General features: G+C 41.0%; 1 protein-coding gene across 3 annotated transcripts in view; it reads left to right on the forward strand.

Moving 5' to 3' along the window:
• Positions 1-18,657, forward strand: part of CNTN6 (contactin 6) — a 131,057-nt gene that overhangs the window by 10,726 nt on the left and 101,674 nt on the right. For 2 of the 3 annotated variants that reach the window (XM_083869763.1, XM_083869764.1), the window contains exon 2: positions 13,454-13,591. In XM_083869763.1, the coding sequence (XP_083725889.1) occupies positions 13,537-13,591 (55 nt within the window). In that variant the 5' untranslated portion in view covers positions 13,454-13,536. Of the gene's footprint in view, positions 1-13,453; positions 13,592-13,622; positions 13,835-18,657 lie in introns of those variants that run through there. The other variant, XM_083869765.1, reaches the window with a different exon arrangement.

Raw genomic sequence — 18,657 nt, forward strand, 5'->3', positions numbered from 1 at the left:
TATGAGCACAATCAGGCACGGGGATGACAAGGAGTTGGGGAAGAGCTGCAGTATCCCAGGAAACAATCTGCATTACTGAGAGCACAGCTCCAGGGTGATGAGCCTGACAAAGTGCAGACCCTTCACTTCGGGATCCTCCTCAAAGTCTCTTCCCTAAAAACAGAAGCACTTTCGAGCCCTTTAGAGAACAAACTCTATTTTATTGAGGTTTTATCAATGCAGTTCCAAGGAATTGTGTAGAAACTTGTTGATGGGGCAGCTTTGCGGGGACGTGGGGCTGAAAACGAGGCTGGGATGGATTGGATTGGATTGGATTGGGTTGGGTTGGGTTGGGTTGGATTGGGTTGGATTGGATTGGATTGGATTGGGTTGGATTGGGTTGGGTTGGATTGGATTGGATTGGATTGTGTTGGATTGGATTGGATTGGGTTGGGTTGGGTTGGGTTGGGTTGGATTGGGTTGGATTGGATTGGGTTGGATTGGATTGATTGGATTGGATTGGATTGGATTGGGTTGGATTGGATTGGATTGGATTGGATTGGATTGGATTGGACTGGACTGGATTGGGTTGGATTGGATTGGACTGGATTGGATTGGATTGATTGGATTGGGTTGGATTGGATTGGATTGGATTGGATTGGATTGGATTGGATTGGACTGGGTTGGATTGGATTGGGTTAGGTTGGATTGGATTGGATTGGATTGGATTGGATTGGGTTGGATTGGGTTGGATTGGATCGGGTTGGATCGGATCGGATTGGATTGGATTGGACTGGGTTGGATGGGATTGGGTTGGGTTGGACTGGATTGGATTGGATTGTGTTGGATTGGATTGGATTGGGTTGGGTTGGGTTGGATTGGATTGGATTGGATTGGATTGGATTGGACTGGACTGGGTTGGATTGGATTGGGTTGAGTTGGACTGGATTGGATTGGATTGGATTGGATTGGACTGGATTGGGTTTGAGGCTGGGGAAGCACCAGGTTGGGGTTGGCCAAGGCTCCAAAGGTGGCTCTGCAGTGGTGTCAGTGTTGGTCAATGTTGGTATAAACTGGTCTGAACCTTCTTGAAATGGGGCAAAACCAGCATTTTCACCAATTTCTGAGTGTTTAAAGAAAGACTGGAAAAGGAAACTTCATTATTGAATGTTTTAGATCCTTGTCCCACAGAAACACTCACCTGAGGGGAAGGAAAGATGTAACTGTGGGGGTTTCACTCTTCAGGTTTGCCAATCAAACTATTTCAATTATATATCATATTATATACATATTTCCTTTTAATATGTATCCCAAATTCATCAAAACACCCGAATCCATCTTCTGCAGGTGATATGAGGGTGATCCTATAGCAAAGAATGCACCTGAAATTCTGTTAATTAGCAATTTCTGCTGTGGAACAGCCATCCCACAAACTTGGCATTAGACAGACCCTGAAGCAGGGAGCTTAAATCCCAAAGAACCCTTAAATTCAATGTTTTCCTTGATCAAATCCTTGTTTTTCCTCTGGAATATCAACAGTGTTAAATCACCAGCCTCCAGTTTTGAAGGCAATTTATCCTGGGGCACCTTTAAAAATGAAAGGGAAATTTGGGATGTTGACTTGTTTTGATTTTAATGATGCGGAAAAGGAAAGTGTGATAATGAATGCACTCACGGATTTCTTGTGACAAAACATTTTTTTTTTTTTCCATGTTCTAAATGTAGTGATTTTGGCTTAAAATGAAGGACAACCTTTGTAAGAGGTTTGGTGAAATCAGGTGCTTTAATAGAGACTCCAAAAGGGCGAAAAGTTGCTTTTGGTGAGGGAAAAAGGAGTGATAAGGGGATGAGGAAAGATCCCCTTTGCTGTGGAAAGACAGATTTTGATATTCTTAAATTTTGCTGAACCAACAACTGTAAGAGTTGACAACCAACAGTTTGATGAAACCTGAGGAATTTCACTTTTTGTGCCACCACAAAAACAGAGCCAAGGATGGATTAGGGATGCAGGAACTGCTTGGGAAGTCCACAGAAACAGGATTTAAACATGGAATGGGAAATACAGAGCAGGGGATGAAAAGGGAAAGGAGAACCAGCTAAACATGAAAGTCAATTTTCACCCTCTCCCTTTAATTGGCACAATAACAATATTCAAACCCTGAGGATCTTTCACTCTGGACATTTCTCTGGTTAATTGTGATTTTTCCCTCCCCTTTTCCTGGGTGCTCAGCACCGTGCTGGTGATGGGAATAATTCCCCAGCACTCCTTTGTAATTTGGGCACTTCATCAGCAAAATCAGGACTTTTTGCCAAGTAAATGCTCCTCAGAACGGCCTTGGCTGAGCCAGCAGAGTTTAATTCACTTTTTTTCCCTGTATTATAACAGATCATTTGCCATTGTCTCCTCTCAATCATTCTCTGCCATTCCAACAACACATTTTGGTGCATAAAGGGAGTGGAAATGAAAGGGGATAAAAGAGGCTCCTTGGAGAGCTGATGTTGAAAGGCAACAGGTGAAAGTCCTGTTGGATTTCAATGTCCAGTTTAATGGATGAGGAAACAAAGCAGAAATGAAAAGGAAGTTCTGCCTCTGGGAACAAAAAAATAAAAAAATGCACTGGCAGGAAAAAATCTCTTGCTAAATATTTATATCCAGCCCTGGCCTTTCACGGCCCTTCACGTTTTTTGAATTTTAGAATTGATTTATTTTAAATAACTGCATCCATAAATAAGTGCATCCTAAATATACCTCTCTGTGTGTTAGGAGACTCTAAGTAAAATTGTTATTTTTTTATCATAAAACAGATAAATATAAAGAGTTCTTCTTCTAAATATATTTGGTGCTGGTGGAAATTTGCATTTTTTCATGAAGGTCAAAGTTTTTCTGCTCTCACCCTGGAGCAGCCAACCCTGTTTACCTGGTAAAAACTCCAGAACAGCAAGTTCAGGTTTTTTAGTGTACCCAGGAAGGGAAAACATTCCTAAATCCTGATTACTATTCCAGCTAACATTTTGCTTTCCTAACCTGCTCTGAGTTTGTAGGAATTGTCTGCTGCTTATCCAGCAGATGCAAAATGCATCAATCCCCTGCATGTGTGACTTGTTTGGAGTGCAGGGCAATTATCCAGGAATAAAATCAATTTCTAACAAATCATCTGCCCTGTGCAAAAGCAGGACTCTAATAGTAATTAAAGTCATAAAATGGATTAATGTTTCTCTCTATCTCCTTCTCTTACCCACTGGTAAAAACAGCTCCTACATGAGTTCTAGGAAAGAGCATGAACTGCAGAAGAAATTAATTAATGAACAACAAATAATCACAATTCATTTTAGGCCTGGGATTACATCATGATTTTCAAGCAACTTGATACAATTGATTTATGTCGTGTGAACTGACCTTGAAGTGACTTTGAGGGAATTTTGATGTTCATACGGAACGTGCAGCAAAAATAAAAACATATTTAATATATAAAAAAGGAAAACTCGATAACTCTTGTTTTAAACACACCAAAACATTCTCTGTAATAAAATGAATCTCTGAAGTTGTATTTCCATTTAGCTCACATTGACATGTTCTTCTCCAATATACTCAAATACGCAGCTCATAATCAAGTTTTCTTCTCAGATTGCCAATTTAAATACAAAAAAATAAATCTACGAGTTATTTCCTGACTTGAGACACAGCCATCTTCTCAAAACCATAACAGTGGTTAATGTTAAAATTGGTAAAGAGAGACATGGCTATTTATATTTGTTAAATCTTAATAATTCAGTATTTTAATTGAGGGCAGTGGACTCTCAATTTTACTGAACAGTTCGCTCTGGGGAGGGAAGATTTCCCAATTTCCAATCCTTGTCCTTCCTCCTCCCTGGCTTGGATTGGTGTGGAGCAGCACCCTCAGTGTTTTTATCCCCTTTACCTGGGGGGATCCCTCTTGCATCACCCAAATCCTTTGGGATTTTCCATGGGGGATCCTTTAGGAACTCCTTTGGGATTTTCCATGGGGGATCCTTTAGGAACTCCTTTGGGATTTTCCATGGTGAGTCCTTTAGGAACTCCTTTGGGATTTTCCATGGTTAGTCCTTTAGGAACTCCTTTGGGATTTTCCATGGGGAGTCCTTTAGGAACTCCTTTGGGATTTTCCATGGGGGATCCTTTAGGAACTCCTTTGGGATTTTCCATGGTGAGTCCTTTAGGAACTCCTTTGGGATTTTCCATGGTTAGTCCTTTAGGAACTCCTTTGGGATTTTCCATGGTGAGTCCTTTAGGAACTCCTTTGGGATTTTCCATGGGGAGTCCTTTAGGAACTCCTTTGGGATTTTCCATGGGGAGTCCTTTAGGAACTCCTTTGGGATTTTCCATGGGGAGTCCTTTAGGAACTCCTTTGGGATTTTCCATGGGGGATCCTTTAGGAACTCCTTTGGGATTTTCCATGGGGGATCCTTTAGGAACTCCTTTGGGATTTTCCATGGTTAGTCCTTTAGGAACTCCTTTGGGATTTTCCATGGTTAGTCCTTTAGGAACTCCTTTGGGATTTTCCATGGTGAGTCCTTTAGGAACTCCTTTGGGATTTTCCATGGGGGATCCTTTAGGAACTCCTTTGGGATTTTCCATGGTTAGTCCTTTAGGAACTCCTTTGGGATTTTCCATGGTGAGTCCTTTAGGAACTCCTTTGGGATTTTCCATGGGGAGTCCTTTAGGAACTCCTTTGGGATTTTCCATGGGGAGTCCTTTAGGAACTCCTTTGGGATTTTCCATGGGGAGTCCTTTAGGAACTCCTTTGGGATTTTCCATGGGGGATCCTTTAGGAACTCCTTTGGGATTTTCCATGGTGAGTCCTTTAGGAACTCCTTTGGGATTTTCCATGGTTAGTCCTTTAGGAACTCCTTTGGGATTTTCCATGGTGAGTCCTTTAGGAACTCCTTTGGGATTTTCCATGGGGAGTCCTTTAGGAACTCCTTTGGGATTTTCCATGGGGAGTCCTTTAGGAACTCCTTTGGGATTTTCCATGGGGAGTCCTTTAGGAACTCCTTTGGGATTTTCCATGGGGGATCCTTTAGGAACTCCTTTGGGATTTTCCATGGGGGATCCTTTAGGAACTCCTTTGGGATTTTCCATGGTTAGTCCTTTAGGAACTCCTTTGGGATTTTCCATGGGGAGTCCTTTAGGAATTCCACCTTTTCTTTTCATTCTTTTTTTTTGTTTGTTGTTTAAATTACTTCCCCCTCTTCCTCTCCTTCTGCATTCCACCAGCCTCCAGCTCCTGAGCTCCAGCAGAAGAGGTGAATCATTTGTATTCCTCTTCCCATCTCCAGATCATCTTGAAACCTGTCTAGACATTACAGAGATCTGTTTGCTGCACCGATTATTCCACTTGGCTGCACCCCCTATCTTAAAATACATAGATTATACCGAATTAAGTCCAATTTCATCCAGAAACCAACTGATTATTTTGTCCCTTTCCCCTCATTATCCAAGAGGTTCTAAATGATGGCAATAAGCCTCACCAAGGAGGAAAGGAATGATCCTCATTTCACACTGAATCATTCACTTGTTAAACAATAAGCCTTGAAATTGACTTTCCCTCCTGACACCCCTGCACGCACAAATGCAAATAAAATGATTACAAGCTTCATCTTGGGGCAAAAAAAAAAAAAAAAAAAAAATAAAAATGATGGTCATGGATGGTTCAGCTAATCTTAAAGTCACCCTGGAACTGCAGCCTCGCTTGTTGCTATTTATATTAGTCAGGATTTCACCTAATCGTGGTTTAAATCTGTGGCCACCCAGGTCAGCCCAGAACTCGTCCTGGCTGCTCCATTTATTGCTGCACTGCAGTACAGGGGCTGTTAAAAAAATCCAAATATTTCCTGACAGCTCTCGGGGGAAATCTACAGTTCATAATTTCCTTTCATGGTGCTATTAATACTTCCTGACAGGCTGAAAGCCGGTTGTTAATAATCTGGCAGATTTCCAGGTTCTTGTCTAAAATTATCTTCAGTTTCACGTCAATTTTTTGGGGTTTTTTTTTTTTTTTTTGCAAATCTTAACTGCTGATCCAGAAATTTCTAAGGCAGGAGTGGCAGGTGGAGGTCTTGGTCCCCTTCTGGAGGTGTTTGTTTGTCCCAGCCTTGAACCTCCTGGTTCAAAACCTCCAAAATTCCAAGGCTGTTTTGCTCAACTCCACATTCCCTTTGGGAAGAAAGTTTGGTGAGTTCACTGTGTTCAGTGGGCAAAGAAATTGCATTTTTTGTTGTTGTTTTTAAGGTGTTGCCTTTATTTATTTAATTTTTTTTAAGGTGTTGTGAAGGCCACCAGCTGGAAGGCCAGACGTGTAAGGAGTGCAACAGCAAAAATAATAAATACCAAAGATACTGTTTTATTTGGAAGGAGAGCCCCATAAAGATATCACAATGCCTTTAATATGGATTTTAATAAAAAGATCTGGGATATTGAAGGTGAAGAAGCAGGAGATTAAACTGCAAACACGCAATAAGAGACTTGAGGGTGGCACAAATGAAAGCATTGCTGGGATATCAGGCTCACAGGGAAACAACTGCTGCAGGAGATCTTGAGAGAGATGGAGTCTTCAAGATATCATTGTAAAAGTTTATCAACAATTCCTTTATTAACCTCCGTATCTTTGAAGAAACCTGCTCGCTGTCTTTTGATGATATTCTAATTTTGATCCTCTTTTTACTGAAGAAATGGGAATTTTGCTGCTGACTTCAGTTGAAAGAGAATCAATTTTTTTTTTTTTACATTATCATTATCACACTGATAATACTTGGAAGGAGGTTTTCTTGAGCTTTTGCTCATAGATTTGAAGTAGATATTAAACTTTTCACCTGGGAAGAACAATGTGTGGTCTTCATTCCCAGTGTTTGGGTGCCATCAAGATCTGCAGCTTTAGTGCCTGTGAACGTGTTCAAAGAAATGTGATAATTGGTTTAAAAGTGATATTGTCAGATTTGGTAAATTTAACACTTTCAAAAACTCTATTTCATAATATATTGAATTGAAAATTGATCCACACTTCCACTTCAGCCAAGCCTGGGAAACCTCTTTATCAGACCTTTTCCATCTCAATATTTGCTCAAAAACTGCTGCAGACTGTATTAAATCTTCTTGTCGGAAATTATCTTGATGATTAAAACTTCCTAAACTCCAATTCACATGGAAAACATTCCCTTCTGTAATCCCCACAAATCTCTGAGGGCTGAACTGGTGTTTTCATCCCACCAACACTTCCAGGACAGATTTCACACAGGTGTTGGAGGTCCATTCCCACATATTTAAGGATTAAAATGAGAACAGCAGTGTTTTAGACAAGGAATGAGCAATCACCCCTCTCAGGCTGATTACTGCCATTGCACAATGTATAATTTTTTTAAAAAGGGTGTCAAAATCCAGCTCCAAATGTGTTTGTATGAGATAACTGCACCTGGGTCCAGCACGAGGGCTGGATTGGGTAATAATCTGTTATATTTATTTCCACTTAAGCACTTTGCTGGTGAAAGACATTTTAATGCTGATTTCTCAACAGCAAAACCCATTGGGATTTCCATCTTTCAGTCTTTCTATTTGGGTAAAATACAGGAAATTCTCTCATTGGCTCTTGCCTGTAGAGACAGGGACATTTACAGCTGGGAATGGCCACACAGGGTTTGGCTACTGCACTGGACCGGCTCAGATACTCATGAAAAAATGAATGAATGGAAGAGTGGATCACCCTGAGACCTTTCCAGGAATTCCAGAGGAATCCTGGAGCACATGAGGGCAGAGGAGGGTTTCTTTTTTTCAATATCCTGCTTTAAGCTCCCAGATTGCTGCTGTGAGAATAAAAACATGAGGCAGGGGGGGTAAATCAAAATATTTTAAAAGGTATTTAAATCCTGCTGTGTCTTGCACTTGGGTGTTAAAGGACGTGTGAATCCTTAAAAGGATGCTCAGAATGGTTTGGGTTGGGAGAGACCTTAAAGCTCATCCAGTGCCATGGGCAGGGACACCTCCCACTGTCCCAGGCTGCTCCAAGCCCTGTCCAACCTGGTCTTGGGCACTGCCAGAGATGGAGATCCAAAAATTCCCCTTGCCAGGACCATTTAAATGCTGGTGAATCCATCAGGGATGGTGAGTGAGGCCTGATCAGGAGCAAAGCCCATCCCATTTCTCCTCAAATGCTTTAATTTAGGGAGTTCAAGACAACAAGACCCCACCACGTGGGATCTCAATGTCACCTGGAACACGAGGAGCTGTTTGCTCAGATCTGGGAAAATGTTTTGAAAACACAAGATTTAAACCCTCCCCCGAAGGCTTTATGCCCTGGATTTGAATTGCAAATCAGCCACGACACTTTCAGTTTCCCTAGAAAAGTAAGCAATAGCAGTCAGGAGTGAAAACCAAATGAAAATCCAAGTCCTTTTGTGAAAGAGGAAAAATGGGAGCGATCGGTATCGGAAACCTTTGTTAAATAGCACGGGGTGCTTTTCTCCCTCAAAATACGGTTCAATAATTCTAAATAAGCAGAAAGGACTCCAACAGCATTCGTAAATCTTGCTGGAGCTTGAAAAACTGGTGGCTCCTGCTCCCGCTCTGGTAGCTGCAAGTGTTTGCTATTCACTCTGCTACGGATCTCTGGAAAATAGTTTGAGTGCAGAAAGCGCCTCGGGGATGAAAAAGAGTTCGAGAAGAAAAATGTAGCTGAATATCATTGGCATTCATGAGAAAATCCACATTGGATGCCTCGGAATCAGGTGCTCGGGAGACAATAGAGAGATCAGGAGCAATGGTGCTGGGACAGGCTCGCCTCTTTTTCTGGCACAGGAGAAATACAAAAGCGTGGAAGGCCAAATTCAAACGATAATATAGATGTGTGTGAGCTGGTGGGAGGGAAAGCTGAGGCTGCAGAATAAAAAAGGGCTGTTGCGTGCGTTCACCAGATTAGAGACTTTCTCTCCACATTTCCATTCCTTTCTTCTCCCACCCAGATCTCATTCCACAGGTGGTTACACCAATAAACTAGTCCTGGAATGAAGCTCCTCCACCAGCACCACTGGGGAATTTTGGCCCAAAATCCTTCTTGTTAAACATTTTGTCTTCCACCAGGTCAAAAAAAAGCTGCTCTTTCTGCAAACACAGCTACGTGTTTTGCCACGGGTAAAAATGTCAATTTGCTGGAATTTAGCTGAGAGCAAAATCTCATCATTCCCAGGGCCTGACAGGTTTTACCCCAGTTCAGTGTCACATCACCACCTGAACCAACTTTTGTTTTCAGAAAACTTCACAGAAAATTGTGGCAGAAGTGGGAAATGGGGTTTATTCTCGTGGAAATTCAGATTACACCAGAAGAGCCTTTTGTCTTTTGTCACAGATTTGGTCTTGGAAATGTTTTTGTTACTCAAAAAATAAGTGGTTGTAGAAATTAAGGGTCTTGATAACCAAAGCCTTGGCATCAGGTTTGGTTCAGTAAAGAACAAGATGTTGGCACTTTGGTTATTGTGTTAAATATATGTCAGATTATTTTAATTATTAGATGAATCCATGGCCTATTCCCTTCTAAATTCCAAGGAAAACACCTGTAAAACTTCAACCTCCAGCCACTCACTAGAACAACCTTTCCCTCCGTGTGCTGAGTGCCAAATCAACACTCAAATCCCACTTTTAGGCTGAACTTTTCAACATCCCAGATGTCCAGGAGGGAATGTTTGATGACAGGAATAGTTTTATGTAATGATATTATTCCTGCAAGGAGAAGTGGCTCATCCACACAGAGCCATTGCTGACCTGGGTATTTTATCCACTTTTTTTTTCATTTATTCACCTCCCAGATATCCCTGTGTGTCCCACACATTTGGGTGTCTCAGGAGCAGATATTTCTCCTCCTCCCACAGATAAAAAGTGAACATGACAGATATAAAGTATCTGAGGACTGAGTTATCTCCTATGAACTTGTTTTCTCTAATGGGAAAACAACAAAAAAATGATGTTGCCTATTTCTGCAACAAACATATTTGTATAAATTACATCCCGCTGACAAATGGACACGCAATCAGGATTTTTAGGGGGAAATGTAATGTTTCCCCCATGATCATATTTAACATATTTTGTTTTCCATCCATCTCTCTGCTCAAACTGTGGCATAACAATTAGAATAAGTGATAGCAGCACATCCAGAAAACAAAGGGTATGATGGCAGAATTTATCTTGTTACATTTCTTGATTTAACGCCAGTCTGGGATTTCTGGTCTGAACCAGATTTTTCTTATGCTATAAATATTTCAGTTTTTTTCATTTATTCTTGATTTAGTTTGACAGTAAATAATCCCATGGAAGCTGCTGTTGGAAAGATGTTGTAAAAATTATTAAGTGTCTGCTCGCCACTTCGGTCCTTGTGTTTGTCAAAGGGAAGGGAGTGAAACAGTTGGGAAACTTAAAGGAAATATGTGTGTGTGTGTGTATTTACAGTAATACCCCATAATTTGCAGTCCTGGGAGCAGAAGAATTACAGTTCTGAGGACTGATCAATACCAAAGAGTTTGGGTTGCATATTCTGGATTTTGGCAGCTGCAGGTTCTCGTTTTGGGATTCTGACAAAAGACTTGTCCAGAAACCAACAAGAGGAGAATAAAAAGCAGGGAGGGTTTCAAAATTATATTTCCCTGAAAAAAAAAAAAATAAAATAAAAAAAAAAGGATCTATCCTCTTGGAAAAGGCAGGGTCTGGCCAGTTATTTGGCTTTTATTGGTTATTTTTTGTTTGGAATTTTTTTTTTTTTAATATTTTTTGTTTGGAATATCAGGAAGCACGTGAGTAACTCTGCCTGGTCTAAGTCCATTCCCAATTTCCTTTGCGCCTTTAGAAGGGATTTCTGCACTAAATAACTCCCACACTCAATGTGCAAGGACCAGACTCTGGATATATTTGAGAGATCTTGAGGAAAAGGAGTTGGGTGGGACCAGCACTGGGAAGTGCTCCATGTCCAAGAAAACAACCAGAAAAATACCCATCACGGGAGGAGAATCCAAATAGAAACACCAAGGAAAACACGTGGGAATGTGCAAAACTCAAGGAGATAAGTCCAGCAAAAGGGGATAAATTGCAGACAAATCCTGGTTGTTATCTGCTCACAGCCAATTTGGCATCCACAGGGACGATTTGTCAGCGATTGGGCAATTTGAGCCTCCTCACCCTGTGGTGCTGCTGCACACTCAGGTCCTGATGCCTGGGGAATATTTTCCCTCCTCCAAGGAAAAAAAAAAAAAAAAAAAAAAAAAAGGCTAAAACTGGGACAAGTAAAGTCACAAAATTAATACAGGAGGAATTAGATGACATCTAAGTAATTAATTAAAATCCTAACTTACGTTTTTTGATTTGAAGGGATGTATTCTACTCAGGAAGGACAATGGAAAACAAATTTAAAGCATGTTTTTGTTTTTTTTTTTGTCTCAGATATCACAGATACATACACGAGCTTCGAGACAAATATTGACAAGCAGGAGAAAGGGTGTGAAATAAATATGATGTGATTCAATCAGGAAAAGCACCAGGTTTTCCACTGGAGCAGAAATAATCAATGCCTGCCTTCAGTATCGACAGGTGGCTTGAAGGAGGGGTTGGAGTGGAACCTGGACTGGAGGAAAGTGCTCTAAAAGGGCACCTAAAAGTATTAAAAAATAAAGGAAATATTGATGGAGGGTATTTAGGAGCAGTTACTGGTGCTTGGGGCAGGGTTGGTATAAAAAAGGTACAGCCCAGCTCATCCTCCTCTGCTTCTGCTTGGACAGAATTATAATTTGGTACTTTTTAATCCTTTTTTTCTTTCAAACATTTATAAATTTTGCAAATGTTCTTCAGCAGATCACAGCTGTGTGTGAAGTAGGACATCATGAAAGGCTAAAAGAAACTCTGGGGTTTTTCCATCCTTTTTTTTTTTTTTTCCCAAAAAACTTAGAAGCTTGTCAAGTTTTGATCATTCCTCGGGTTTTTCAGAGACCACCTGCAATTTTTAGGTGAAGTTTAGAGAAAATATTAACAAAATTCAGTCCCTTAGAGAAATGGGATGACTTCCAGGAGATTTGGATTTTTTAATTTTCTGAAAAACATCTCTCCCACTCCCATCAGCCATAAGTTCCAGGGCAACCCTGGATGAGATCTTTTCGCACTGCTGTGAAAAAATGAGACAAGTGAGAAGAGAATAACGGATCCATAAGTGTAGCTCATAATTGTAATTTCTCGGTGGAAAATTTTCAGCACTTAAAAGGTTTGGAATGATTTTACAATTTTGTAAACTCGTTTTATTAAGTGATTCCTGGTTTCATCTGCTTTGTGAACTGATCCCCACCAGTAAATCTCTTGTTTGCCCTTGGGGACTAAAGGCCAAACAAATACTTTCTCCTGGATTAATTCATCATCTGTTGACTGAAATGTCAAAGGAAATTAGAGGAAATTGTTATGTAAATCCTTACAGGCTGGTGATTTTTTTTTTTTTTTTTTTTCTGAAGGATAAAACTTCACAGAGAAAAGGTGTATTTTTATTTTTACATGGGGCGTATGTGACATTGTGATCCTTCTCCTCCCGTGGGAGATCCATCATTCTGCATCAGGATCTGCTCAGGTTGTGACACATCCACCAAAGGATCCTGCTGGGATCAGAAACGGAGCTCTGTGGGATCACAGAATCCCAGATTGGTTTGTGTTGGGAGGGGCCTTAAAGATCCAGTGTCACCCCTGCCATGGCAGGGACACCTCCCACTGTCCCAGGTGCCCCAAATCCCAATGTTCAGCCTGGCCTTGGGCACTGCCAGGGATCCAGGGGCAGCCACAGCAAATCTGGGAATTCCATCTCAAACCCTCCTTACCCTCCCAGGAAACAATTCCTTCCCAAAATCCCATCCATCCCCTGCCCTGGAACACTGGGAAGCCATTCCCTGTGTCCTGTCCCTCCATCCCTTGTCCCCAGCCCCTCTCCAGCTCTCCTGGAGCCCCTTTAGGCTCTGGAAGGGTCTCTGAGCTCTCCCTGGAGCTTCTCCTCTCCAGGGGAACATTCCCAGCTCCCCCAGCCTGGATCCAACCCTATGATGGAACAAGAGATATCTTAGTTTGATGAAGATTTGGGAGTTGGGAAAAGCCCATTTCCCCAAAGCCCTTTTCTCCCACCCCACCACTGTGTGGCACAGGGAGCACAGGCAGATTTTTCTTTCCTCCTTGGAGAAACTCCCTCCCCTCCAAGAGATCTCTGTGCCCCATGGGGTGGATGGTTGGAACCCCAACATTCCCTATGATTTCCATTCCAACTTTGTGTGTCCTTTTGGAATTATTTTCAGGCCAGGATGATCCAATCCTGTGGCATTTGTAGCGTCTGAGTCTCCAAAATGTGCAGTAAACTGTGATTTTACCTGGGGAAATTTGGGTTGTTTTTTTTTTTTTTTTTGAGTCTGTGCTTTAATTGCCCAATATCTCTTCCTGTTTTTGCAGAATATCCAGGTAGTCACAGGAAGACACACTTTACTTTCTTCCACTGATTGGATGGGAGGAATTTTTGACCTTGGAAAGTGGAGATGGTGTTGCTATGGAAACTAATAAGTCTGCTGCCATTCATGAGCTGCAGCACAGGTAAAATGTTCCACTATTAGTGTTTGTGATTGATAAATCTCTATCAGTGTCATAATTCTTGGAGAAAGGAGAAGCAATTTATAAAATTAACAGGTTTTTTTTTTTTTTTTTTTTTTTTTTTTTTGTATGAACAAGTGACTAAGGAGCTTTTCATTAGGACAAGGTTTAATTTTAAACAACTCCAGGTGCTGCCTTTGAACCAGGAAAACACATTTCTGGATCATAAAAAAAGCTGGAATCCAGGTAATGGCTTTAAAAAAAATAGTCTAAGCTGTAACAATGAGAAAGAGAAACAATTGTTACTTGGGTGACAACATCATGAAAACATTTCTTGGCCACAATATCAGCAAATGAAGGTGGATTGAAAACCAGACCAGGCTGGGAGCACTGAATTAATGGTTTTGATTCCACATTTCACATCAAGTGCTTCCATATGAGTGAAGTGTCTTTATTGAAATCACAGTCAACTGAAAGGCAAATTAAAGTATTTATTTATGAAGTCCAAAAAAAAAATGGGTGAGAACCATAAGGACTATCAATATAAATACACAAAAAAAGGAAAGAAAATCTTGCTTAAAGCCCAAAGCAAATGGAAACATTCCTGCTGGAGTAATGATGGACCCTCATCCTCCCCCTCTGGGCATCCTGACACTCCTCAGGTTGGGATCAGAGGACAAAGTGTGGCTGGAGGAAGCAGGAATTCATCCCCCCAATTCTCCTTCTTGAACATCCCTTGTGCTTAATTAAAATATCAACAGTTTGTAGCATATTGTGAGGTAAAATGTCCTTTTCTGCCTGGCTGGGCATTGCTCACAGTGAGGGTTTGGTATTCTGAGTTCATTCCTTCCCTCAACCTTTCCTTCTAATTAAAAGCATATAACTTGACAATCCTGCTTCATAAAGCCATAAAAATGGGATTAACTCATGTGGCTCATTACAGCCTCGTCTCCAAACAGGCACTGAATGGGAACTGAACTCTTTGAGGTTATAGTGAATTTGGGGATGGACTGACCCTTCACAATTGGCTGTGATAGAAACCATGACAACTGACTTTTGTCTCCAATTAATGTATTGAACTCTAAATAGCCAGGATATTACTCATGTACTTACAAGGAAATTGTATTAAAGTAACCTCAAAATGATACTTAAATTAATTATGTAGTGCATGAGTCAGCAGCTGTTTGAAGTGAGGAAACAGAGCAGAGGGCAGACTTCAGTAGCATTTTAAAATACAATTTAAATGAAACTCGATGCTGTTTTATCTAAATGTGAAATGTAAACCTCAGGATAAAAAAAAAAAATAAAAAAAATTAAATCTCAGGATCAAACTTTCTGTTAAATCAATACAAAGTTGCTACTTCAGTAACAAACAACCAGCATGTTAAGGGCTAAAACTCTTGGAATATTTAAACTACTGTGATGTATAAAATATTTCAAGTGAGCAGTCGCTCGTTTAAGCCCAACTTTGCTGAACTAATCTCAACAACCTCGTGTTTAGGACCCAAATCTTCCCTTTAATTCCCCATTCAGGCCTCTTGGGTACCTCTCACAGATCATTCCCCTCTTTACTACTCTGAGTAAAGCATTTGTACCTGTGTTTGAGAGCACAGGATTCCCTGTCATTCCTTGATTTCTTGGGAAATTGATGGTGGGTCTGGAATCTGAATCACTGGAGAACAGAACAGCTCTATGAGGGACATGATATTCTTCCATCCATGATTTGTATCTCCAGAAAGAACCTTTTTATTCCCTTTTTTTTTTTTTTTCTTATTTTTTTCCCCCTAGGCTTTAATTTTTGAAACTTTTTGTCATATCTTCATCACTCTTGCCAGAGGATCGTCTTTAACAAGCCCAGTCCCAGGCTTTAAACCTGAGTTAAAAGGTACTGAGAGTTCACTTCTAGATGAACATGTTCAGCTTTTCAAGACTTAAAAATAGCTAAAAAATGTAAATGTTCCATATTCCCAGGCACCAGGAGTAGCTCACAACGGCACTTTTGTCCTGTTCCTTAATTAAAGGAACAGCAAAATCTCCCACTGACTTCACTGGGATAAGTTAATTTATGCCTGGGTATAAATTAACTGCATTGATTTCAGCAGAGCTCCTCCGCTGATTTTCTCTCCATGACATTCTGAAATGTGCCTGATGGTAACAGTCAAACTGCACTTATGGCAAAACTCCTCTGATTTATCACACGGAAGGTTCACATCAATCCAGGGATGATGGAAATGAGTGGGAGGATGAGGAACCAGAGTTTTGTGGGCTGGGGATGGAGAGGAAATTCAGGGTGTTGGATGGCACTGGTCACTCATTTCCTCCTTGTTTCTACCTGACATGGAGAGTGAAAATGATTTTGACCCATAAATTAATTTCCAATCTCAGGATTAAATGTGCTGTGCAGACGAGCTGGGTGTTATTACCCCCTCCACAAATGGCAATTCAATTACTCAAAAATCCAACTGCCCTCTCTGTTCTCTTTATAGGCAAAAAAAATCGTGGAAAGAATAATGTTCCCTCCAACTCTTATTTTCCAGCAGAGCTTTTTTATGTGTCTCAACGAGGGTCTTTAGGGTTTTCTTGCAGTGCCTTAGGGGATAAAATAAAATCAAGTAATGCATGCACAGTGACACAGCGAGATTAGATTTTTTTTTTTTCTTCATAATCCATTGCTATTTAAATGAGATAATCTGATCTAAGCAGAGCACCAGAGGCAAGAAGGGTGATGAAGATAAACTCAGAGATCATTACTTTAAATTCTGTGTACTTGCTGTGGGGATGTACAACAACCATCTCCTGACATTGTAGAAATTTAAACATTATTTGATATGAATATGTTAAGAAAGAGCCTTCACTTTCTGGATTACAGATGTAGACAGGATTTGGGGAGGTTGAAATGAACAGACCTGTCCAAAGCGTTCAATAAAATAAAATAATTGTCTCCTCACACCAGAACTCTCTCAAGTTTATCTCCTTTGGCTGTTCCTGGATTGGGCAGCTTCCTCTGGGGTTTTTGTGCAAGGCATGTTACTACAGATATCTTAATGAGGGAAAATTTTATTTTTCATCTTTATTATCATATTTCTGTCCTAAGTGTCCATCAGGCTGTTCTTTGGGTGTGATGCCAGGTCAGGTTCTCCATCAGGCTGGAGGAAATTTCCTCACTCTCTCCATTCTCTCCTCTCTCAGTAAGGAATTACCTGATTATTTCAAGGGTCTGTCCTCCTCCTGGACAGCTGATCCAAATTTCCTGTGTCTCTCCTGTTCCTAAAGGGAGGTGGCACCTCTTTGACCTGATCTCTGGTGGCTTCTTCCCATAAAATAAACCCGTTCAAGGAGAGGTGACCTTTGTGACTGTCCTTGGTTCTGCTGATGGTCTTGGAAGCAAAGGGAATTTCTGGGATTAAAGACAAAATAAAAGCAGTGAATTCCATCAGGCTGTGGACACCAGAAATATCCCAGTCTGACCTGCCTTTTGGAAATGAGGCATCAACTGCATTTTTACCCAGCCCCTTTTTGGCTTCTCGCCTCCAAATCAATCGAAGACTCAGCCACAACCTCCCGGGCTGGATTTTTGGGCTCATCATTTTGCAACTGTTAAATTAGAGAGAGACATTTCCTGATGTAAAGTGTCCTGATCCTCCTCTGGGTCACAGCAGGATGAATATTGAATACATCACATCCCACACTCTGCCTGCAGTGTCTCGCAGATTTATTGTTGGCATAACAGCACCTTTAGGGATGGAACAGCAGACCATATATTTTAAGACAAGTGACATCTTTGCTATTTCTAACAGCAAAAAAATGTGGAGATGAACTAGTCCAGCCTGGAAATGTTCAGGCTTCCCCAAACAACCAGAGGCATTTGGAGATCTGCTGATGAGTCAGACAATGGTATTAATTAGGTCTCTCTCAGACAGTGTGGAGTTTTTAATGGTTTTGGGAAATAAAAAGCTGGATTTCTGTAAATCACTCCCAAGGTTGTGGCAGGACATGCAATGGCCTTCCCAGGAGAGGGAGCAGTGAGGTTTGAAGGTTTTGGTTTTGTGCTGTGGGGTGCCAGGGGGTTCAGCTCATCCCCCAACATCAGTGAACAACAACAATCCTCTCCTGGTGAGCAAAGCCAGGGAAAAAAGGGACCCTCATGCCCTGAAGATGCACTATGACATTTATTACATCATTTTATTACATTTAAAGGATGTGAGGTGATGTTGTTTTACACCACAACGACACAGACTCTGAGATTCAGAAGGCTGGAAATGACCCCTTTATTTTTGGGATGTGTCTCTCTTTTATACTATTTCACACAGACCAATCTGATTGGTGACACAAAGATAAACCTCTTCACTCCCATTGGTCAGAGCAGAGGGACAGCAAGAAGTCCCTCCTGGGGAAAGGAATGAATAACAAAAGCACAGTTACAAAAACATTTCTCCTGTTTACAGAAAAATTCTCTGGGAAAAGAATTTCAGAAAACCAAAACATCTCAGGCACAAACCACAGCTACAGTGAGGGGGTTTGAAGCTTTTTAAACCCACCTCAGAGTTTGCCACTCTGATATTTCCCAAGGAATTCCACACCACCCCAAACCTGGAGACAAGAAATTCTATTTAATACTCCCTACCACGGGCTGGACTCACTCCACAGCAAAATTTCTATCATTTGTGCCTCATCTCCCAGAAAAATCCCTTTTTTTGGAATTCCCCTGAGTGCAGGGACCTGTGGTGGAGAAGAGGTGAGGGCTCAGGTGCACTTTGAGACTGGAGCCTGCATTGATTTCACTGTCAGGGAAATGTTATTTACGGTTTCTGGACTGAGGAGGAGCTGCTGGAATTCATGGGTGTGAATTCACCAGAGTTTTATGTTTTCTCCATGGCTCTAGTCTAAATTCTCCAGTCCGCAAGGCCTTGTCTATTTTTATTTTTATGCTGGTTCAAATAATTACTGCTTCCCAATCTTTTCAATTAGTTGCTTTACATTATTTTTTCCCTCTTTTATTTAAATTTTACATGATTTCTTCCTGTTTCATATCAAACCATTTCATCTCTCGTCACAAAAGGCTCATTAAG

The sequence above is a fragment of the Zosterops lateralis genome (genome assembly GCF_965231275.1).
Source record: "Zosterops lateralis genome assembly, chromosome: 11".
Classification (NCBI taxonomy): Eukaryota; Metazoa; Chordata; class Aves; order Passeriformes; family Zosteropidae; genus Zosterops; species Zosterops lateralis.